Here is a 25659-nt window from a genome sequence, read left to right as displayed (position 1 = left end):
CCATTACTTCCCTCTACTTACTCTGTCTGAACCAATTTTGCATCCATTTGCATACAAGACTCTGAACTCTCACTTCTTGTAGCCCAACCTCTCATGTGGCACCTTATCAAATGCTTTCTGAAAGTCAAAATAAATATGTCCTATTCTGATCACATCCTTTTGTTGCTTCCTTATAGAATACCAGAATGTTAGTAAAACATGGCCTACCTCTTCTGAAACCATGTTGATTTTTCAAAAAGAAATTGTTCATACTTAAGAATGAGTGTGCAATCACTTTATACTAGTGTTAATGCAGAACTGTGCGAATGCGATTTAGTGCTCTATGCAGATAATCTTTTAATGTCTAAGCATATTCCCTCTAAGGAATCACTGTTACCTTCAACTGTTTAACGGTTATTTACCTTGACTGAAGGGGCCTCAGCTGCCTCAAAAGCTTTGCATACTGTAATCTTTTTAGTTACTTTTTAGTTAAAAGGTGTCATTTTGCTTGACTTCTAAAAGAATTTCATTGGAATATTTTCTGCTACAAGTTTGTGGTGATCATCCCAAAGCATTACACAAATGAAAAAGACAGGATTAAAAATATAAGAGTGGCTTTTTTCCCCCTAAGACTATGTCTAATCGAATTAGGATGCATACATATGAATACAAACAGCTGCATTTGCATTTGATAGATTAAATAGTTTTTTTGTGCATGGTAAAATCAACAACATTTAAAAGTTAAAGTGTAGATTTGAAAACAACCCCCTATACAATTTACTTGTGACTTTAAAACTGAAAGTGTATTTAACACTGGCTTCGCAATTCATATAACTAAATATTGAAATGTATTTTTTTTTATACTTATGTTTAATGTCATTCTCCAACTTGTTCTCTTATGTAGGTCAGTTTTCAGTTGAAGAAACACTAATTCCGTGAACACAGCATTGTAGGACTTGAAGTTCCAACTGCCATACCTACAGCACAGTTTGAGGGGAAAAAATGGGCGCTGCTCATGTGCCCTCTCCTCATAAAGAAATGAGCAAAGTACAAATCAAAACTCAGAAAATGATGAAAATATTTTAAATATATATTTTTCCCTCGTACATGTCTGTGAAACATTTACAAAACCTCATCTGCAACAAAGCATTTGAACAAATGTGAAATTATGGAAGGCAATCCTATGGAGTTAGATCACTGTCAAAAATAAATTGTAATAATTTACGAGAAATTTATATTATATATGTGAAATTGGGAATTTCCCCTTGGGATTAATAAAGTATCTCAATCAATTACACTTGCATTTCTCAAAAGTTACTAGCATGCGCTTCTGAAAATTAAAAGTATAATTCCCAAGCATTAAACTGTTACATATTAAGTAGGTCCTAACTGTGGGTTGTGGGATGGGGCAGAGATAGTACTCGGGGAGGAGCAGGGTTCAGAGCTCAGAGGCTGTCAAAAATACACATACACAAGCGTGGTTAGGATTTCAGACCTGCCCATTGATTGTTACCTACAATTGCACAGTTAGATGGGGGCGGCTCAGAGTTTGTCAACTCACCCCATCCTGTTTGCTGCTGTGGGAAGATTAACTCAATCTGCCAAAGTATTTCATTTCCTCCCAAAATGATTGGTTCATAAAATGCTGCGTAAGCTCCAAAATATTAAATTACTATACATTTTATCACAGTATAATAGGAAAAAGAACTACTGTGAAAACTACGTAAAATATGGAGTGGGGGCGATTTAAATTAGCTTAGAGGTTTCAGATAAAGCGGATGATACATGCCCAAATGACTAATATGAGAGCAGATGCAATTAAATGATTTTACTAAACAATGATGCTTTACTTCTTGACAAAAGAAAGCGGATGGTGGTTTTATACTGGAATTAAGAAATAAGTGGTATCTTTACAGTTAATGTATATGAGATATACTTGAACATTAAATAAGTAGACAACATACACACAATGATCCCCAAAAGTAGTGCAAAAGGCCAAATCATCCCTCAGGGATGAATTAAGTATCAATGTATTAAAAATGGTTGACCAATTCAAGCAGTGCAGGAAACTTGCTGTGGTTTTAGTGGTAAATTATTATATTACTAGCCATGTGCGCCCAACTACGTTGAGCACGTGGCTCTTCGTCGCACAGCATTATGATTTTTTATAATGGAAACAAAATTACAAAAGAAAACCCTTGGACATTGATTCGATAGGAATGGCCTACTCGGAATCACTATCCGAATAGTAATTATGTGGTGGTGTAGGAGCATTTCTGCTTCTGTTCGTTCACAGTCCGTCTCGTTTTCACGACGCTGTCGTTTCCTATAATGTCTTCTCAACCTTTCTCCAATCTCGCAGGTTGCTTTGTGGCAATCCAAAGAGTAAGGCAATATACACGGAGCAATGGTTATAAAAGGGGGACAAAGGTATCCAGGCTCTTTAAAGCATAAATAGGGATCACTTCACTGACATGTGAGCAAGCCACAGTACAACTGTGAGACGCGCAGCACTCACCTGCTACAACGTAACAATAATAATTTCCGGAACGTGCTGTTAGGTTGTCATTCAATTTATCCACTGTCTTTCTTTCATTCATATGTTGCGTAGACACATACCTTTCATCTTCGGCAATCTCATTCTCTAACCAGGCCTCAGGAGCTAACCAGCGTAACACTGTCCACCACCCCTTTCGTTATTCCAGCACATTGTTGACATTCGTGAGGCACAACAACGTACTAAACTGGAAGGTGGTCTACACATGCGTGGACAAACAAACATCAAGATCTAAATAAAGATCTCTTTAGTTAATTTAAAGCACAACAATTTGTTTAGTTTGAATGTCTGTGTTTTGAGGTGTGACTGGAGTACTACAGTCTTCAGTAGTATAAGCCTGGAGGAGATTCTTAATGCAATGCCTAAGTTTTAGCTGTCTCTCTACTGCCATCTAGTGCTTCTTCTAATTCATTAGCGGACAAACAAAGATCAAGATCCAAATGAAGATTATATACTGAGATTTGAACAAGATCAACCCAAGATCATAAAACACTGTCAGTCCCCAGCCTATACGTTAGTCTCAACGAAACTCATAATCCCTCCTCAATCTTTGGCCACAGCCACATTAATACAAAATGGGGAAATGCATATTAAAAACAGTCATTTGGAAATTAGTCTGAAAAACAGTTAATGCATTACAATGCAAATCTTCACACTGTGCATCAAACCACCATTGCTTATGTTAAATAAACTAATACTACTTAGGTGTTACCCTGGTTCAAAGATCACAACAAATTAACAGATCATTTGAACATAACACAGCAGAAAGAAACTTATTCTAAAATGTATAACAACATTTTAGAGCTCACGCAGCATTTAATAAACCAATCATTTCTGGAGGAAAACTAAGAAGTGCTTTGACAGATCAACTTAATCTCCCCACAGCAGCTAACTGGAGGGTATGTGGTGACAAATTCCAAGACGCCCACATCTAACTATGTAAACACAGATAACAGCACATAGGCGGGTCTAAAATCATAACCCAGTCAGTGTATGTGCATGCCCCTCCGAGATTTGAGGCCCACCAGACTGAGCTCGATCTCCACCGCATAACAGTTTGTTTACACTTGAGAACTGTACTCTTAATTTTCAGAAGCAAGTGTAATTTTAAGCAGCATAAGCATAATTCACACATGTGAAATGTAAATTTGTCATTAGGAGTTATTTTTGATAGTGATGTCACTCTATACAACCCATCTTTCGACAGATTATATTAGAACATTTTGATGTAGTAAAAATATCCTAAGTACTATATACATACACGGAATTGGGAGCCATTTCAACTAATTGGTTTATCCCTATGCTATTAATGCGAAATTTGAGGTTTTGCTACATAACAAAATTTGTATGTAGCAAGCAAAATTAGATGTGAATGACTTTTTTTTTTGTATACAGTGGTGTGAAAAACTATTTGCCCCCTTCCTGATTTCTTATTCTTTTGCATGTTTGTCACACAAAATGTTTCTGATCATCAAACACATTTAACCATTAGTCAAATATAACACAAGTAAACACAAAATGCAGTTTTTAAATGATGGTTTTTATTATTTAGGGAGAAAAAAAATCCAAACCTACATGGCCCTGTGTGAAAAAGTAATTGCCCCCTTGTTAAAAAATAACCTAACTGTGGTGTATCACACCTGAGTTCAATTTCCGTAGCCACCCCCAGGCCTGATTACTGCCACACCTGTTTCAATCAAGAAATCACTTAAATAGGAGCTGTCTGACACAGAGAAGTAGACCAAAAGCACCTCAAAAGCTAGACATCATGCCAAGATCCAAAGAAATTCAGGAACAAATGAGAACAGAAGTAATTGAGATCTATCAGTCTGGTAAAGGTTATAAAGCCATTTCTAAAGCTTTGGGACTCCAGCAAACCACAGTGAGAGCCATTATCCACAAATGGCAAAAACATGGAACAGTGGTGAACCTTCCCAGGAGTGGCCGGCCGAACAAAATTACCCCAAGAGCGCAGAGACGACTCATCCGAGAGGTCACAAAAGACCCCAGGACAACGTCTAAAGAACTGCAGGCCTCACTTGCCTCAATTAAGGTCAGTGTTCACGACTCCACCATAAGAAAGAGACTGGGCAAAACGGCCTGCATGGCAGATTTCCAAGACGCAAACCACTGTTAAGCAAAAAGAACATTAGGGCTCGTCTCAATTTTGCTAAGAAACATCTCAATGATTGCCAAGACTTTTGGAAAAATACCTTGTGGACTGATGAGACAATAGTTGAACTTTTTGGAAGGCAAATGTCCCGTTACATCTGGCGTAAAAGGAACACAGCATTTCAGAAAAAGAACATCACACCAACAGTAAAATATGGTGGTGATAGTGTGATGGTCTGGGGTTGTTTTGCTGCTTCAGGACCTGGAAGGCTTGCTGTGATAAATGGAACCATGAATTCTACTGTCTACCAAAAATCCTGAAGGAGAATGTCCGGCCATCTGTTCGTCAACTCAAGCTGAAGCGATCTTGGGTGCTGCAACAGGACAATGACCCAAAACACACCAGCAAATCCACCTCTGAATGGCTGAAGAAAAACAAAATGAAGACTTTGGAGTGGCCTAGTCAAAGTCCTGACCTGAATCCAATTGAGATGCTGTGGCATGACCTTAAAAAGGCGTTTCATGCTAGAAAACCCTTAAATAAAGCTGAATTACAACAATTCTGCAAAGATGAGTGGGCCAAAATTCCTCCAGAGCGCTGTAAAAGACTCATTGCAAGTTATCGCAAACGCTTGATTGCAGTTATTGCTGCTAAGGGTGGCCAAACCAGTTATTAGGTTCAGGGGGCAATTACTTTTTCACAAAGGGCCATGTAGGTTTGGATTTTTTTTCTTCCTAAATAGTAAAAACCATCATTGAAAAACTGCATTTTGTGTTTAGTTGTGTTGTATTTGACTAATGGTTAAATGTGTTTGATGATCAGAAACACTTTGTGACAAACATGCAAAAGAATAAGAAATCAGAAAGGGGGCAAATAGTTTTTCACACCACTGTCTAAACATGCTTTGCATTGAACACTGTTGATTAGTAATTGATAACTTTTAAAGTGAGGAACGTTACCGTTATGAGTTGTGCTTGCAAGCAATTGTCGTTTGAAGACTAAATTTGTTCAGGCCTTCTTGTTATATTCTTTTTAATGAATCAGTGTAAATGTGCAGGTTGTACAAGTTTTTTTTTTTTTATTAACCAAAAGAGACAACACGTTACATTCGTGTGCCAAGTATATTCAAATTGTAAAATTCCAACATTAACCCAATTTGAGGACACAGCAACAGTACTAGGGTATCTATTCCCGGACATTTTTCATTCCCGCTTTCCAGGAAAATGGGAACGGCCAAGCTTGCATATATAGCTCGTAAAAGTGTAAAAATCAATCAAGAAATAACAGAGTTATAGTTGAAAATAATTAAGTGGTACTTTTTTTGGCCCACGGTGTAATGTGTTGCCGATTAATTCAGTCAACAACAGACCAGCAGCAGTCATCAGTCTCCCGGCTCCCACTAAGACTGAGCACAGTGGACTGGGAGGAGTCTGCACTCTGCATCTCCTGAATGCTGGGATGGGGCAGACTTCATTGACGTCTGTCAGACATCAGCTTTGAACAGCAACTTGACACTGCAATGCTTCAGTCTGTTGCATCCGTATTATCTGTGCCAAGAAACTTGCCATCACAGAATGATGACAAGAAACTGGATGCATCACTAAAATCTGAAATGGCGTTGTTTCAGAGCAATGGCAAGCGCGGGCGTTGTTTAGAACAAGTGTATCAGTACCTGATGACTGTGCCGCCTACTTCAGTGAAGGCAGAGCGTGCTTTCTCAGCGGCTGGCGTACTCTGCATGAAGGTGCGCTCTTGGTTGGGCGACTGCACGCTGGACACGTTGTGCTTTCTACACTCTTATTACCGCAACTAGATCAGGGGTGCCCAATACGTCGATCGCGATCGACCAGTAGATCGGAAAGGTAGTGCAGGTAGATCGCATTGCATTCATGAAATTTTTTTTTTTTTTAATTTTAGTCTATCATATATCCTCCCTATGGCATTTGCCACTTGATTGACATACAGGGCGGCCAGTCTGAGATCTTTCTTCTAACACACTGGTCATCCCAAATGCACCCACACAATCTGATTGTGATTCAGACTACGAATGCCATGAATGTAATTACCACGATCTACATGCTGTCAAATAAATGAACTGCATGCCATGGCTTCGCCTCTGACGTTGACCTCCAATGTTCGATCCACGAGAGGGGGTGCAGTGAGTGTGTACGCCTGATGAGCCCAGAATTAGGGCGAAACACATGTTGCATACTCTCTGCATTATTTGACAGTAAAACTATGCAATATATATTATTATTTTTAAAGTAGCTCGCAAGCTGAAAAAGTGTGGGCACTCCTGAACTAGATACATATACTTATATGACAGCATGAACTGCTTGTAAATAAGGTTAGTCTTCTATTGGTGTCAATATATTGCAGTAGTTTTATTAAAAACTAGCAAAATACCCGCGCTTCGCAGCGGAGAAGTAGTGTGTTAAAGAAGTAATGAAAAAGAAAAGGAAACATTTTAATAACGACGTAACATGATTGAAAATGTATTTGTGTTGTCATTGTCAGGAGTGTTGCTGGCATATATATATATATATATATATATATATATATATATATATATATATATATATATATATATATATATATATATATATATATATATATATACACATATACATATACACACATACATACTGTATACATATACACACACACAGTGGAACCTCGGTTTGCGAGCATAATTCGTTCCGGAAACGTGCTCGCTATACAAAGCACTCGTATATCAAAGCAAATTTCCCCATAAGAAATAATGGAAACTCAGATGATTCGTTCCACAACCCAAAACTATTCATATAAAAATGATTAATACATAATACAAATTAACCTGCACTTTACCTTTGAAAAGAATCATGGCTGGTGTGAGTTTCTAAACTCATGTGGGATTCCACCCAACGGGACGACACGCGGAAGAGCATCCTAAAACAATCTCAGACTCCCAGCGCTGTAGCAGTCCGCCGTATAAGCGCATCCAAAAAGATCGCAGACATGCTATAAGCGCCTGTCGTGAATGGGTCATACAAGGAACATTATAAAGATCCTGCTACAATAAATAACAGCGCTGTTGCTGTTTCAAGCTGAATAAAGCTGGTGTTAAAGTACTGAGACTCAGCTTCATGTTTTGGGGGGCAAGATGGGGACTCGCACTTCACAGCGCACACACACACAGTCACAATGCTGTAGTAAACAGTATACGCTCGTACGGATGTTGACTATGAGTGAGGCACACAGACTCAGACGGAGAATAGGAGACGATTGCCAGAGATATAGAGAGAGAAATGGGCGAGCAAGATGAGAGAGAGATGGGCGAGAGAGAGACACGCTGGGCGGGCAAGGAGAGAGAGAGATGCGCTGGGCGAGCGAGCGAGATAAGGAGAGAGAGAGAGAGAGAAGAACCATCAGCTCAGTTGTGATCACATGACGCAGACAAAGTGTATCCATACTACTCGTATTGCAAGACATCGCTCGTTTATCAAGTCAAAATTTATTAAAAATTTTTGCTCGTCTTGCAAAACACTCGTAAACCGAGGTTCCACTGTGTGTGTGTGTGTGTGTGTGTGTGTGTGTGTATATGTATATATATATATATATATATATATATATATATACTAGCAAAATACCCGCGCTTCGCAGCGGCTAAGTACTGCATTAAAATTTTTATTAAGAAGAAAATTAAACCTTTTTAAACTGAGGGAAAATATGCCAATAATTATTTGTTAAGGATCTCTTTGTATACCATGTTGTCAGTTCGGCCCTCCGGTTGTAACATGACCAAGCTGTGCGCTGAGCTTACTCTTGAGCATGTAACTTACAGTTGGCCATGTGAACAGTAATCTTGTCTCAAATGTCACAGCTTGGATTGCTGCTGTCATAATCGGTTTGAGTTTCATGGTTTGTTTCAATTACGACAGTATTTGCAGGATTTGTTGTGTTGAAGTGACATTTGGCATCTGTCAAGCGTTGTAAGCACACAACCAGTTTCATTGATAAAATCACATCCAGCTTTTGAGAGTTTAAACATTCATAAACATCAAAGTGTCCACTACTGAAATCGTCACCTGTGAATCTAAGATGTTTAAGAGGCATTGGCGGTTGTCGAAAGGTGTAAACTATTTGGCCATTTCGGTAAACTTGAAAGCGACAACCGAACAATTCAGTGGCAGCCATCAACTCACATGCAGAACCATAGTTGACGGGCTTAAGCATTTCACTCTTATAGTGCTCCTGTGTAGTATAATTATCTCCTGTACCGTAATCAGTCCACACCTTGAACCTGTCCCAGTCATTCAATACATAAGACAGAATCTTCCTCCAGATATCAAGAGTGAGCCTGATATGGCCGTGCAATATGTAACAAAGAGAATGGAAAAGGTAGGTGGTATCTCCGGGCAGGAAACCACTCGGTAAGTGACAGTTCTTTGATCGATAGTGATCATCTCGATAGACATGGTAACGGGGGTTGGAATGATAAAGGAAATGGGTACCTGAGCAATGTAAAGTAATTGTAAAATACCTATACAATACCTATAATTGTAATAAACAAACAATAAAACAGCGGAGAAGCTGTGGATTAAATAAATTAGGGCTGTAGTCATCAGTAGGGAGACATGAATCCCGTGGCGAAGCAAGGAAGGGAATGTAGAGACCGGAGCGACGGACAGTCTTATATAGGCAGGCAACCAGCCAACAACGTGGGAGGCGTTGAGATGGGGGACACAACGCCACCTCACGCGGTGACCGAGGTGCAGGCTATGGACGTATATATGTACGCAAGTAGGATTCAGTTAGCGTTGGGAACCCGTGTACCAAATTTCTTGAAGATGGGCCCATAAGTAACAAAGACTGTTGAAAAGTTCAATATGGCGGCCGACAGTGGCATCATACCACCGAAATAAGTATGTACATTGGTTTTGGTTAGTGCAGGGAAGCCGCCTACCAAATTTCGAGAAGATGGGGCCATAAATAAGAAAGTTCAACATGGCAGACATTGTTGACCGTTATGACCATTATGCATAGAATTTCGAAATGAAACCTGCTTAACTTTTGTAAGTAAGCTGTAAGGAATGAGCCTGCCAAATTTCAGCCTTCTACCTACATGGGAAGTTGGAGAATTAGTGATGTTGGAAAGTTCAATATGGCGGCTGACAGTAGCATCATACCACCGAAATAAGTACTGTTTGTGCATTGGTTTCGGTTAGCTCAGGGAAGCCACCTACCAAATTTCGTGAAGATGGGGCCGTAAATAAGAAAGTTCAACATGGCGGACGTTGTTGACCGTTATGACCGTTACGCGTAGAATTTCGAAATGAAACCTGCTTAACTGTTGTAAGTAAGCTGTAAGGAATGAGCCTGCCAAATTTCAGCCTTCTACCTACACAGGAAGTTGGAGAATTAGTGACGTTTGGAAAATTCAATATGGCGGCCGACAGTGGCATCATACCACCGAAATAAGTACGTACATCGGTTTTGGTTAGCGCAGGGAAGCCACCTACCAAATTTCATGAAGATGGAGTCAGCCTTCTACCTACACAGGAAGTTTGAAAATTGGTGATGTTGGAAAGTTCAATATGGCGGCCGACAGTGGCAACATACCATCGAAATAAGTAAGTACATCGGTTTCGGTTAGCGCAGGGAAGACGCCTACCAAATTTCATGAAGATGGGGCCATAAATAAGAAAGTTCAACATGGCGGACGTTGTCGAACGTTATCGACCGTTATGACCGTTACGCGTAGAATTTCGAAATGAAATCTGCTTAACTTTTGTAAGTAAGCTGTAAGGAATAAGCCTGCCAAATTTCAGCTTTCTACCTACGTGGGAAGTTGGAGAATTAGTGATGAGTGAGTGAGTGAGTGAGTGAGTGAGTGAGGGCTTTGCCTTTTATTATTATAGATTATACACAGACATACACACACACACACACACACATATATACATATACATATACATATCTACACATATACTGTATATACACATATATATAGGGGTGGGACTCAATTAAAAAAATTAATCTAATTAGAGGCTGTGTAATAATTAATCTTGATTAATTGTATGTAATCACACATGAAAATTTGCCCCAAATCGCAAATGTTTTTTTTTTAATTTAAAAGGGTTTTAGTGGGCGACAGAATCAAATAATAGACATGGACATGAATATTGTAAACTCAAGCTCTTCATTTCTGAAAAAAAAAAATGCTTTTAATCTGCATTTCAATTCAAAACAGAAACAAAAATATCCCTGGCTAAAATTGGGCAGACTTAAAAATAAAGTGGTATTTTAAGTACTTTAAGTACATTTTCAGAATGGTGTTGTCTTTAAATAACAACAAAAATTTCAACATAAAGTGCAGTTTTTCTTCTTAAAAAAATAAGGCAGAAACATAAAAGGTAATATGACCAGCTTCACCTTTACACTCTGAGTAACCTTAGCCAAAATGATTTTGTACATTAGGCTAAAACAGGGTGATCATTGAACATTTTGTAATTAGAATTACTAACGGTCACGGAAGTCCAATGATCCCCAGTAAGAGCCACAAAGTCCGCTTTCTGTAATGTATTGGATTTTGCTTGCTTTTCAGTGTGCACAAAACCATGCTTTTAATCAAGGCTTCCGTCGGGTAGTCTTTTGAAATGAAATTTTCCTCCGATCAGTTGAAGGAATGCGCTTTATTCCGACTCTAACATTTTTATAGCTCTGATGTGTGCATCAATGTAATCGATGTACCAGGAAATCATGCATTGACAAAAGTTCCCCTTTGCTTGGAATTGAAAGTGTGATTAAATGCGTTTTTTTTTTTTTTGCGATTTCTTTCAATCAGGTTCGTATTTGGACAGTTTGCACAAAACCACGCTTTTATCAAGGCTTCCGTCGGGTAGCTTCAATTGGTGATCTGTCTTTCTGCATTAACCGCATATTTTTTCATACGTCTCAAACCAAAGGGATGCAAGGGTAAAATGAATCGGGAAGCGCGAGTACATACTCGGTGCACTCCCTCTCAGGAATCGAACCTCGGACGTCGGCACTACCATTGCGCCACGGCGTGTGGTTTGTCTATTTGAGAGTATGTAGATCGGGATATATATATATATATATATATATATATATATATATATACACACATATCTCATCTTGCTCTGCATAAGCACAGTCCTTCACCCGTGAATATTTAGCAGCAGTGTTTCTATTGGATTTCCGCTGACGGACGGACTTATGAGGTGTAACACCTCCTCCCACGGGCATCGAGCAGAAGTCTATTATAGTATATGGACGAAAAAATAGGTTCCAGTAATGACCATTACGCGTAGAACTTCGAAATGAAACCTGCCCAACTTTTGTAAGTAAGCTGTAAAGAATGAGCCTGCCAAATTTCAGCCTTCTACCTACACGGGAAGTTGGAGAATTAGTGATGAGTCAGTGCTTTGCCTTTTATTAGTATAGATAAGTGTCGGTTGTTCTAAAACCGTTCACATGTGAGATGCCTGTGCACTGTGTCATCCCCGGGAGCCCGGGATTTCCGAATTCCCAGGAATGGAATCTCTAAACAGCACTAGCCTGTTTTTACGTCATAATTACCAAAATCTACACTGTACATTCATAACTTGGAAACTAGTATCCAGCCTACCGCACCCCACCACCCACAACAAGCAATCCTCATCAGCCCTATCCATGTGCCTATACCTGTAGATTCTCTCTCTCTCTCTCTCTGGGTTACATTTTTGTACATAAATAAATACTTACTGTTTTTTTTCTACGATGACATAATCCGCATAATCAAGAAGAAAGCACATAACATGATGCCCATTAGATTCATGATGGTGTGAATCTATAAAAGCTCTGCACCAGCTTTTAATCTTTTTAGAATAAACAATGCAAACCTAAAAAACAGAAATAAAATAAAAATTACTACATATCATATCAATACAAGTGTCCAAGTGGAAGAGAAAAATCCAAAGGTAAATTTCTACATTATTTTATTCAGTTAAATATATGGTTATGTCAGTTTGCTTGTATGTCAGTTAGGGCTGGGCGATATGATAATTTAAAATATACTGGGATATAAATAGAGAAGGATATGGATTGAGGCAGTATCGTTTATATCAAGTTTAAATAAAGTTTTAATTTTGCAGAAAGTCTTTCTTATACCTCACTTCCTGCTCTGACTTCATTACTGTACTCTGCTAGCATCCCTTCCCCCATTCACGCACACACAAACAATTTGCAATGTGGAGGGACATGATACAAAAATTATGACTGAAAACTGCTTATTACGTAAAATTAGAACAATGGATCAATTATTTGGAGGTGGTTTAAACATCACAGGTCAGATGAGAAGAATCACATAAAATCTGTGGGGAATGCTGAAAGGAGAAAGTGTCAAAAAGTGTGAGTACTACCAGTCTTTTTTTATCACTTAAAACAGCAGCATAAAATTCAGCATGAGGAGGTTATTAAACTCTGTCCTACTACTGCAGTTACAAAGCATTCACCACACAAAACAACTAAACCAATTCAGAAGAAAATTGCAAGCTTCATTTACTCATCTATTGCCTTATGAAAAGAAAAGTGCCAAGTGGCACGGTATCACTGAAACAGTTCCTTACTACATAGCAAAGATATGCTTCTAGTCTTAGCTGTGGAAATGGATGGTTTTAAAAGACTGATCAAAACTGTTAACCTGCGATACATATTGCTCAGTCACAATTACATAACATAACTGCATAACACATACATTCAAGTCAGATATACCTTTACCAGCTTGATCACTAAACTAAAACATTTCGCATTGACAACTGATACATGGTCAAGCCACATCTGCAAGCTGCTATTTAAGTGTGACTATTCGTTTCATTGAATAATGGGGGATTTAAACGTGTGTCTGCAAAACGTGGGGGCACACATCCAAAGTTCTGCAAGATACCCAAGTAAACTGGATGAAAAAAAGAGTCTTGTTGAAATTTACCACCAACAATGGGAGCAAAGTTATGTGATAGTGTTAAAGGTATACTGTGTGTGTATATGTAACTTTCTCTGTATATAATTTTGCATATGGCATATCTTTTGCAAATTAAACTACTTTATTGGCTAGTGTAAGCATAGGTTTAAAGTTGTAGGAGGAAAAAATAACAGGTTTACGTAGTATGCTTCTTTGACAAAAGAATGACATTTAGACATATAAAGCTTGAACTGATCGCAATTAGAAGGCAGCTTTGAAGAATGTACCATATCAGAGGCATGAGAGAAAGGGTTGTCTGCATATACAACTAAAATCAAACATAGTAGAAATTGTGAAGGTGTAGTAACCTGGGAAGCGGATTTGTGGTCTAATCATTCATACTTAAATTTGGCTTGGGACAAAGCAGAGATTGTATGCTAGAAAGGAGACGTTGGTAAAGCAGGAAAAATTGAAAGAGGGATCAGGGTATTTATGCAATATTAGAAATTAATGAGAATTTTAGGACAAAGAAAATTGAGAGAAGATAGGTGAAATCATTTTGGTAGTGGATTAAATAAAGGTAAATATGGTCAAAAAGCAATTTTGGAGAAGTGTTTCGTGCGTGGAGTACAAAAACAAAGACTGGACTTTTTTACATTTTGGTGTGATGTGGCGAAGGCTTAAAGTTATAGAAGTGTGGTACAGTGGAGCCTCAGGTCACAACCGCAATTCATTCCAAAACTCTGGTCGCCACACGATTTGGTCGTGACCAGAAGTAATTTTCCCCATAAGAGTGTATGTAAACACAATTAATCTACTCCGGACCGTACACGCTGTATGTATATATATTTATATTTTTTTTTTTAAAAGATTGTTAAGCACAAAAATAGTTAATTATACCATAGAATGCACAGTGTAATAGTAAACTAAATGTAAAAACATTGAACAACACTGAGAAAACCTTGAACAGAGAAAACTAACATTGCAAGACTTCACAGTATAGCCTTACGAAGCGCTCTCTGTAAATATTTTTTTTAATGAGTTTTGAGCACAGGGGAAAAAATTAACATCTGAAAAATCTTTAATTTATACAAAAACTAACCATAAACAACCAAGAAAACTAACCTTGCATGAGTTGAGTTCTGGCATGAAGGAAGTGAGGAGGAACTGGGTGGAGAGGAGATTGCAGTTTTGAGGTACATTCTGTGACAATGCTGATTCGCTGCATGCTCCCATCTCGCTTCCGGGAGCCCTTAAACCCGTCACCATTGGTACGGTTATCAATGAGCACGACAGTGAGGTGCTACAATGGAGCAATCGGAAGGTGCAAAAAGTGCCAAGTGGTTTTATTAAAATCAACAAAAAAACAATCAAAAACAAAGTCCAAATTAAAGTGCAGTGATTTTAGAATCCTTCAATAAATAAATAAATGATCCCATAAAAACATAAGTGAAATGGAGGTTAAAATCCAATAAAAAAAAGATTTTATTAAATATGAGATTAAAACAATGCTTGAAGCCGTCTCTTTAAAAACAAACCCGGTGCATTCTTTAACTGCCTTCTCGTGCGCTCTCTCACACTCGCTGCACAGGGAATGCACAGGGAGAGACTGAACATGTGTGGAAATCATTGGCACGTATGAACCGGAAAGGAATCTGGCTTGTTCGTCACCCAAGTGTGTGGTCGTGAACAAATGCAAAAGTTTGCCGAACTTTTTGGTCGTAAACCCGATTTGTTCATGGTCCGAGACGTTCGTGACCCGAGATTCCACTGTATATGGAAAAATGGCCTAGTCATCCGTGTGTGCAGGTTTGCTGGACTAGACTCAGCAAAGTTCCTGTATATTTAGGAAATTAGGAGGTGCCACAGTTATTAGAAAAATCAAGGTATCTGCATGACAGTGGAATAGAAATAAGAACAACAACAAAGAAGGACTCTTTAAAAAGAGTGACACGAGTAGTGGATCAGGAAACTGACAAGGTTTTGTGTGAATATTGGGCTGTTGAGACCTGGCATAAAGAAAAAGTACAGTTTTACTTGGGATACAAATAAGCTATGGGAAAGCTAGATTAGGACGTTTATGGCCTTAGCCTGGGTTTTCAGGCGTACCTATCAAGCAAATTTTGCAGCTGACACACTGCATATGTACACACTTTTGGAAGGAGGAGACTTGTGTGGATAGAGCGGGAAACAGATACAGCCTTAGGGAGGAAAGAATCTGCTCAGAACTAATACTGAACTTACTAATTTATCTGAGGTGCAGGAAGACTGGCCATATATAGATTAGGCAGCGGTGATTGCTACAAATTGGACAGTTAGGAAATTAGAACACATATTAGAGTAACAGATACAATCTTATGTGTTTCATTTCTTCATTTTGTTGTGCCATTTGGAAAACATCTGGACAAGAAGGAGTAGGTCATGGATTTGAGAGAGGAAAGGGTTTGACAGGAAAAAGTATTATATCCTGGGATCAAACTAAGTGCCATGACAACCCATAGTGCCTGGAGTCCCTAACTGGCGAATACTATACAAAGTAGAGCGAAACCTAAATAAAAATCAGACATTAAAGCTTGCAACAGGGAGTAGCGATGGCAGAGAATGTAGCACCAGTTGACATCTTGGGCAAAAGAGTTCCACAGCATAAGAAACTTATCGGGGACTTGTCAGAAAAATGGCACAAGAGCAAAATGTCATGGCATAGATTAGCCTAAATTAGGATCATTCAACATGGCACCGTGCAAGGATATGCTTGATCGTGTTTGTAACTATAAAATAAATGATACTGGTAAAAAGGGACAGAAAGAGAAAAGTGGAATTGGAGATAATGCAAATGTATGTGGTCAAAACCACTAAGATGGAAATAGCCTTACCTAAGATCAGACAGCTGCTGAGGGAGGATAGGCAATCATAAGATACCACCAGCCTGCCCCCATGCAGTAGAAAGTGCGTTAGAATGCCCACTTAATTACAGGAATAGTAAACATTGCAGGACAAGTGGAGCTGACCAACAAGAATGGGGAACAAAAAATATTGACGGACAAGACAGATAATGTTTGCAAAAAGAACGGACAGCGAGCAAACAGTCTGGGGAGCAAGGTGGAAGGAGCCTTGGAAAAATCAAAGAGACAAGAGTGATGAAGCAGAGTTTGATTGCTGGAAAATTATTAGTTTCCCAGAGAAAGAAATAAGTTAAGCTAAAAAGGAGGGATTAAGATGAAGAAGATATTGTGCAAAAATGTTCACAGACAACAGCAGTGTATGAGAGAGCAAATGAGGTGTTAGATTAATATCCAAAGACAGGAAGGATACTTAGAGAATGTGGAATGGAATACCAAAGGGCAGGGAGCTAGAGCCTTCGGGTACCTCCCATGAGTAAGTGAGCAAAGAATAGGAGTTAGACCAGTTGTGGAGAAAAGAAAGAAACAGACAGAAAGAGAGGCGTGTGTTGATTAAATGAAGGAAGGCTGAGACCTCTTTACCCCTATAATTAGGAGAAAAACTCAAATAAGTAAAGCCATTAGAAAAGAAAGTCCTATAAGGTGGGGTGAACTTGAAATGAGTGAGGAGGAAAAACAAATTCATGTTGGAAGACTCTGGCAGTTAGTAAGAGCATGAGGAATATATATTAATTGATAAGGTGGGGAAACAGTGAAGATAGCAAGCAAAAGGATGGCCTGATCAGGAGCATGATAAATCACAAAGAGAAAGACACACAACATTACCAGTTTCCAACCAACATACCTTTTGTGGAAGAATTAAAAAATAAATGATCACAGCGCCAGAGGTCAACAGAAAGAGTGGTTTTGCTGAAGAATTGGGAAATTAAATTGGTGAGATGTCAAGCAAAATGACACCTTTTATTGGCTAACTAAAAAGATTACAACATGCAAGCTTTCGAGGCAACTCAGGTCCCTTCTTCAGGCAAGACGACACCAAAATGAAAATTAGAAAGAGTGAGTATGTGAATGTAGACAATTATAATTAGAATAAGAGCCCCAAGGGTCACATCACTTCAGTTGACAGTAATATCTGAAGGGAACAGAGCCCAATACATACCATGGGGGACACAAGACAAATGGCCTTGGTGGTCGGTATCTGCTGCATGAGCGAGAAGGGTTAATGGATTAGGGCATTTGAGGAAAAGACAATGGGAAATTTGCTGGCCGTGGGGCATGTGAAAGCGCTGCTGGCGAGGATAGGGGGTACCAGTCAAATGGAGTACCTACTGGGAAAAGCTGGCATGTCTGCAGTTAGACACCACTATGTATGATGCGGACACTTTTCACACCTTCCACACTGGCCTGTGAAGGACTCCGAGAGATGAGTACTCAGTTATGTTTAATTCAAAGATGTTAAAACGGGAGCCAATTGCAGACTCTGAAAATCTAATCTCCTTTGTGGACAAACAGCTGAAACAGGGAAGGCCTATAAGGTGAACCCTTGGCAAACCAATCAGACCGCTCAGAACAGTCAAAACTGTCAAATAGCCAGCAGACCTTTAAACGATTAAAATGGGATTAGCCGCAATCAGCTGCAGGCCCGACCTATATATGGCTGGGGTTTAATCAAGGATTTTAGGGGTGCCCTGAAAATCCTACTTGGGAAGGTCAGTATCCAATGTTAACAAGGTGTGCAGATGCTGAACAATTAACTATTGATACTGAAGGAAAGAAAATTCCTGTAATGACAGACACTGGAGCTACATATACATGCATCAAAAAGGATGCACTGCACCTTCCTCTCTCTGGCAAACATGTCAAGATGGTGGGATTTTTGGGACAAGCAGTTAATACCTTTAACCATGCTAGTGCATCTGCACGTACAAGATAAAATAACCAAAATTCCGATACTAGTTTCTGATTACTCACCTGTAAATTTGTTAGGAAGGTATGCATTATATAAATTGAATATGACCATCTGGTGTACCCCCACATGGGGTATGCATTGTTCTAAATGGGAGTCAGACACAAATGACAATACGAGTTGTTGGAGCGACGGTTTATTTAATAGGGGACAAATCTTATTCCATCAGCCAAGCTGTAGCAGACCTCTGGAAGGTGTGGGGATCGTTTATTGGGAGTAAATTGCTAAAGTCTAGAAAACCCAGAGTGGAATATAATTGTACTATAATCTATTATGCTGAGAATGATAGTGAGTTGGAGGAGGAGTGGCTCTCCAAACTGCTGGCCAGGCTGTCCTGCTTGTCTCATGCTATGTGGTGATTGGAGAGCAAGGAGCTGCCATGAAGATCAAAATGATTTTACTAAAAAATGGTTTGGGAATCTTTCCGCCATGCCGCACATAACTTTTTTGGTGGCACAAGGATATGACAGTAAAGACTTAGTGCCTATGATGAAAAGTGCAGAGACAAGTGGAACTCCATGAGTGACCAACCAATTAATAAATCTGAAACAAAACAAGAGATGAAAAGAGCAGTCTCAAATTAGCTGTGGTCTGCACATAATACAGACGAAAATTCAGTATCTGCTAAAGCCAGAGGCTGAGAAAGGAATTTACAGCACAACAGGATAATTGCAAGCATGAGTGCTAAAAGAGACACAGAGTACTTCTAACACATCCTTGCTCCCTGTATTAAAAGTTGATAGATCAAAGTGAAGATTGGTTCATGTCCTGAGAGCAGTAAATCAAAAAGTCTAGGTTTTGCCGGCAAATGTCCATAACCACCACACATTGCTCATAAACATTCCAGAGAAGGCAAAATATTTTGCAGTTAACCACCCGTGTTGAGCTTTTTAATAAGTTCTGTTAGCTGTGGCAAGTCAGAGAAAGCAATACACTTATACAAGAATGCCTCAGGTCTTTAATTCACCGCATATCTTCAATCAAGTTCTTAAAAATGACCTGTAGAATTAAATTTTAGGCAGCACGTTGATTCAGTATGTGGACGATTTATTGGTTTGCTCGACATCGCTGGAGCAGTGTCATGTTGATACGATGAAAGTGCTACAAAAACTTGCACGAGGGGCATAAGCTTTCAAAAACTAAACAGCACTGTCAGCCTGAAGTTAAATATTTAGGGAGTGTAGTGATGTAAGATTCTGCATAAAACTTAATATTTTATATGTCTTTATTTGTAATTTAGGCAAAGCAATGTAATTTAGTGTAAAGCTCCAAAACCAATGATCGTGGGACAAATGACGACATTTCTAAAGATGACTGGATTTAGCTCCAATAGGATTCCAGAATATTCTTTGAAAACAGCCCCATTGAGAAAAATAATGAAAAAGCAGGACTGCATAATGAGGAATTGATAGGATTAGACTATTGATGCAAATGTGGAATTTGACTGTAACACTAGAATTACCAATGCCAACAAAGAAAACCTTAAATTCCGTTGCAACTCTCCGTCAGCCTCTTTTGTCTTCTAAATCTATACCAATAAAAGGCAAAGCCCTCACTCACTCACAAACTGACTCACTCACTCATCACTAATTCTCCAACTTCCCGTGTAGGTAGAAGGCTAAAATTTGGTAGGCTCATTCCTTACAGCTTACTTACAAAAGTTGGGCAGGTTTCATGTCGAAATTCTACGCGTAATTGTCATAACTGGAACCTATTTTTCTCCATATACTGTAATGGACTTCAGCTTGATGGCCGTGGAGGGCGGAGTTGTGTCTTACATCATCACGCCTCCCACAAAATCACATGAACTGACGAAGTACGTAGAAAACAAGGAAGAGCTCCAAAGTTTATTCATAAGTGCAGCTACTGCGGAAACAAAGCATGGTGTAAACCGTAAGCTTAAATGAAGTTCATAGACACGGCCACGCTAACGTTGGTCATGCCATTGATGAATACTTCATTTGCGAGGTACAACTTTAATGAGAAGACACGAGATATAAACGAGACTTTGGATCACTTTGTAACGGAGTTGAATTTGCTGTAGCGAGAAACTTTACTACAAAAGGTTGCCATTGATTTGAGGCAAGATTGCTTTTGTCCTGGACAACTATACATTGCATTCTCAAGAGTGAGCTCGCACAGCTTTGTCATATTACAACCGGAGTGCAGCCAGAAACTTAAGTGCCGGATCTTAGCTAACATTAAATAAAGCCGTGGACATCGCAACATCACACAAGAGAGCAGCTCACATGAACTGCCTGACCACAGTACGAGTGATCACTTCCATGCATCAAACCTGTTCAAAAAACGCATTACACAATTGACAAGTTGAATGGCTCTATATATGTCGTTCGTTTATAAAACAGCGGAGAAGCTGTGTAAAGGCTGTTTCACAAAAAACCAGCACAGCGTCTTTATATGAGCAGGCAGTCAGCTAAAGAAGGGAATCAATAAATATCTATATAATTGTAATAAACGAGCAAAAATAGCATTACCAGCCGTGGATTAAATAAAGGAAATGGGTACCTGAACAGTAAAGTAAGTGTCGAATAGCTACACAACTACTATAAGAATCGGAATAAAACGAACAATAAAACAGTACAGAACCGCGAAGCTAGGAGAAACGATGGCCTTATATGGCGTTCGTTTATAAAGCAGCCGAGAACCTGTGTGAAGGCAGCTACACAAAAAAAAAGCAGAGCGCCACACTCTGAATGTATTCCTAGCATCACCGTTATACCCTCTGATCTCCCATTTCAATTCAAATGTCTCAAATTTCCAGTAAGGCTCTGCTGAGCGATGACAAGTAATAAGTCTCAGGGATACACCCTACAAAAGGTTGCCATTGATTTGAGGCAACATTGCTTTCCTCCTGGACAAAACTATACGTTGCATTCTCAAAAGTTATTTTATAAATATACACACACATACATATATACACACACACATATATATATATATATATATATATATATATATATATATATATATATATATATGTATATATATATATATATATATATATATATATATATATATATATATATATATATATATATATATATATATATATATATATATATATATATATATATATATATATATATATATATATATATATATATATATATATGTATATATATATATATATATATATATATGTATATATATATATATATATATATATATATATATATATATATATATATATATATATATATATATATATATATATATATATATATATATATATATATATATATATATATATATATATATATATATATATATATATATATATATATATATATATATATATACATATACATACATATATATATACATATACATACATATATATACATATACATACATATATATACATATACATATATATATATATATACATATATATACACATATACATATACATACACATATACATATATATATATATATATATATATATATATATATATATACACACACACATATATACACTCGCTTAAAGGATTATTAGGAACACCTGTTCAGTTTCTCATTAATGCAATTATCTAATCAACCAATCAGATGGCAGTTGCTTCAATGCATTTAGGGGTGTGGTCCTGGTCAAGACAATCTCCTGAACTCAATGTCAGAATGAGAAAGAAAGGTGATTTAAGCAATTTTGAGCGTGGCATGGCTATTGGTGCCAGACGGGCCGGTCTGAGTATTTCACAATCTGCTCATTTACTGGGATTTTCACGTACAACCATTTCTAGGGTTTACAAAGAATGGTGTGAAAAGGGAAAAACATCCAGTATTCGCAGTCCTGTGGGCTTAAAATGCCTTGTTGATGCGAGAGGTCAGAGGAGAATGGGCCGACTGATTCAAGCTAATAGAAGAGCAACTTTGACCGAAATAACCACTCGTTACAACCGAGATATGCAGCAAAGCATTTGTGAAGCCACAACACGCACAACCTTGAGGCGGATGAGCTACAACAGCAGAAGACCCCCCTGGTACCACTCATCTCCACTACAAATAGGAAAAAGAGGCTACAATTTGCACAAGCTCACCAAAATTGGACATTTGAAGACTGGAAAAATGTTGCCTGGTCTGATGAGTCTTGATTTCTGTTGAGACATTCAAATGGTAGAGTCAGAATTTGGCGTAAACAGAATGAGAACATGGATCCATCATGCCTTGTTACCACTGTGCAGGCTGGTGGTGGTGGTGTAATGGTGTGGGGGATGTATCCTTTGCACACTTTAGGCCCCTTAGTGCCAATTGGGCATCGTTTAAATGCCACGGGCTACCTGAGCATTGTTTCTGACCATGTCCATCCCTTCATGACCACCATGTACCCATCCTCTGATGGCTACTTCCAGCAGGATAATGCACCATGTCACTAAGCTCGAATCATTTCAAATTGGTTTCTTGAACATGACAATGAGTTCACTGTACTAAAATGGCCCCCACAGTCACCAGATCTCAACCCAATAGAGCATCTTTGGGATGTGGTGGAACGGAGCTTCGTGCCCTGGATGTGCATCCCACAAATCTCCATCAACTGCAAGATGCTGTCCTATCAATATGGGCCAACATTTCTAAAGAATGCTTTCAGCACCTTGTTGAATCAATGCCACGTAGAATTAAGGCAGTTCTGAAGACGAAAGGGGGTCAAACACCATATTAGTATGGTGTTCCTAATAATCCTTTAGGTGAGTGTATATATATATATATATATATACACACATATACATACACACATATACATACACACATACACACATATATATATATATATATATATATATATATATATATATATATACACACATATATACATACATATACATATACATATATACATATATACACATATATACATATACATATATATACATATATACACATTTATACACATATATATATATGTATACACATTAGGAGTGTGACGAGATCTCGTGGTACGAGATCTCGCGAGATCAGATTTGTCTGGCGAGATGCGTCTGGTCTCGCGAGACGCACGATATCCTTGCGTTATTGGCATGATGGAGCGGAGGAAGAAGTAAGGATAGAAGATGCCTCGCCGACATTTAAATCATTCGTGTGGCAACATTTTGGATTCCTTGTGGAAATAAGAAATGGCGAAAAAATGACAGACAAGACAAAGACAATTTGCAAACACTGTCAGAAATTAATACCGTATACCTCTGCTAACACAACCACTATGCAAAAGCATTTAGAAAACAACCACAGCTCGTTACTAAAAGCTGCGCCTGTGAAGAAAATGGAAAGCAATTCAGTTCGCATAAAAGGGCAAACAACCATAACAAATGCCTTTGCAGCTAAACTTCCACCATCCAATGCAAGAGCCACGGCATAACAAGAGACATCGGCGCTTTCATTGCAGCCGATATGAGACCATTTTCTGTGGTGGAAAATCTGGGATTTCGGCGACTCATCCACACACTGGAACCAAAGTATGCCATCCCGTCACGTGCACATTTTACTCGCACGGTGGTCCCGACCCTGTACAAAGAGTGCAAGGTAAACGTTGTACAGGCTCTGAAAGAGGCAGAAACCATCGCCATAACTACTGACGGTTGGACTTCTAGGTGTACACAGAGCTATATCACAATTACAGCCCACATTATCAACAGTAATTGGGAAATGGTACATTTTGTACTGCAGAGGCGCCCACTTTTGAATCACACACAGGGGCAAACGTCGCTGAAGTTTTACTAGAAGCTGTCACACAGTGGGGTCTTAAAAAGCCAAACCATTGCATCGCTATTGTAACAGACAATGCGCGTAATATGGATGTGGCTGTGTGCGCAGGCAGGATTTGAGCCGCACATCAAATGCTTCACAGACACAATAAATCTCGCTACACAGGCTGGCCTCGGTGTTGCGCTGTCGCTTGTTTGCTCGGGCGGGTGAGACGTGTAACTGCTTTTTTTCACCGGAGTTCGACAGCTGGCGCTGTACTGACGTCTAAGCAGAAGCTGCTACAACTGCCACCGCACAAATTAATAATGGACGTCACCACGCGATGGAATTCATCATTGGATATGCTGGTTCGTTACCTGGAGCAGCAGACTGCTATAGCAGCAACGCTCACCAGTCCAGAAATAAGACAAAATGCCCGAAACATTGACACACTGGATACCTGCGACATTGTCAATGCCGAATTTCTTGTGAAGCTGCTGAATCCTTTAAAGACAGCTACCTCTGTCTTGTGTGATAGAACAAAACATGGCACCAAATGACAGTGATTCCCCTACTGTGGCCGACACAAAGAGAGCAATTCTCAGCAATATTTCAGGCAGATACAGTGGGGATGTATACAACTACCTGCTGGAGAGCACTGCGCTGGACCCAAGATTCCAGTCTCTACCGCAGCTAGACTGCAATCAGCGTGAGGCAGTCTTTCAGAGGATACAGAAAAGGGTGGAACAGTTGCAGCAAAACCAGGTATCATTGACTTGATTTTTTTTTCCCTAGAAGATTTATGTTTCCAGTACCAAATTTTAATTGATTTAATAGGTTCATGCTGTATTTGTGTGTGTGTGTGTGTGTGTGTGTGTGTGTGTGTGTGTGTGTGTGTTGTAAACATGAGAGCATCAGAGTGAGTGTATTTGTGTTAAAAGAGAGAGGGGGACTGCTTTGCTGCTTGCTAATGTTAAAGCCAGTGTTTCTGCTGCTTGAAGCCCACAGATGAGAAGAGTATGGAGCGCAAGGAAGAGGCATCAGTTCATTGTTCCACACATGGGGGCAAGGGGGCTCTTGAAGCTGAAGGCAGAGCTGAGTCAGAAGAGGAACCTGCTTCCAAGAAGACAGCACTTGAGGATCTGCTAGGGGACTCTTTCTCGAAGACAGAACAGCCCAGCAAAGAAATTGAGAGGGAAACTGAACTTTACAGAAGAGAGGCATCTATCCCACTTAGTTGCTGCCCTCTGACATGGTGGAGAGAAAACAGCTCCAAATATCCTTTGCTGTCTCCACTTGTCAAAGAATATCTTTCCATTCCTGCGACCTCTGTTCCAAGTGAGCATGTTTTTTCAACTGCAGGAGACATAGTCACTGCCCAGAGGTCACAATTGCTGCCAGAAAATGTAGACATGCTTATATTCTTAAAAAAGAACATGACCATATCTTAGGCTGTTCTGTATAGGTCATTACCTCATTCCCTAGGTCTTAGCTCTTTTTCCATGC

General features: G+C 39.0%; 2 protein-coding genes across 2 annotated transcripts in view; one reads left to right on the top strand and one right to left on the bottom strand.

Annotated features, from left to right (window-relative positions):
- Positions 1-25659, bottom strand: part of LOC120534889 (putative ATP-dependent RNA helicase TDRD12) — a 329578-nt gene that overhangs the window by 258610 nt on the left and 45309 nt on the right. The window contains exon 3 of the mRNA XM_039762401.1: positions 12396-12532. Within this exon, the coding sequence (XP_039618335.1) occupies positions 12396-12532 (137 nt within the window). The remainder of the gene's footprint in view (positions 1-12395; positions 12533-25659) is intronic.
- On the top strand, positions 24435-25648 carry LOC120535628 (zinc finger BED domain-containing protein 4-like). The gene is made up of 2 exons (XM_039763590.1): positions 24435-24918; positions 25155-25648. The coding sequence occupies exons 1-2, from the start codon at positions 24700-24702 to the stop codon at positions 25602-25604; spliced, it is 669 nt and encodes a 222-aa protein (XP_039619524.1). The 5' UTR covers positions 24435-24699; the 3' UTR covers positions 25605-25648.

Source organism: Polypterus senegalus, chromosome 9, assembly GCF_016835505.1.
Source record: "Polypterus senegalus isolate Bchr_013 chromosome 9, ASM1683550v1, whole genome shotgun sequence".
Classification (NCBI taxonomy): domain Eukaryota; kingdom Metazoa; phylum Chordata; class Cladistia; order Polypteriformes; family Polypteridae; genus Polypterus; species Polypterus senegalus.
The sequence above is the reverse complement of the archived record's forward strand: the minus strand, read 5'-3'. Positions and strand labels throughout refer to the sequence as shown.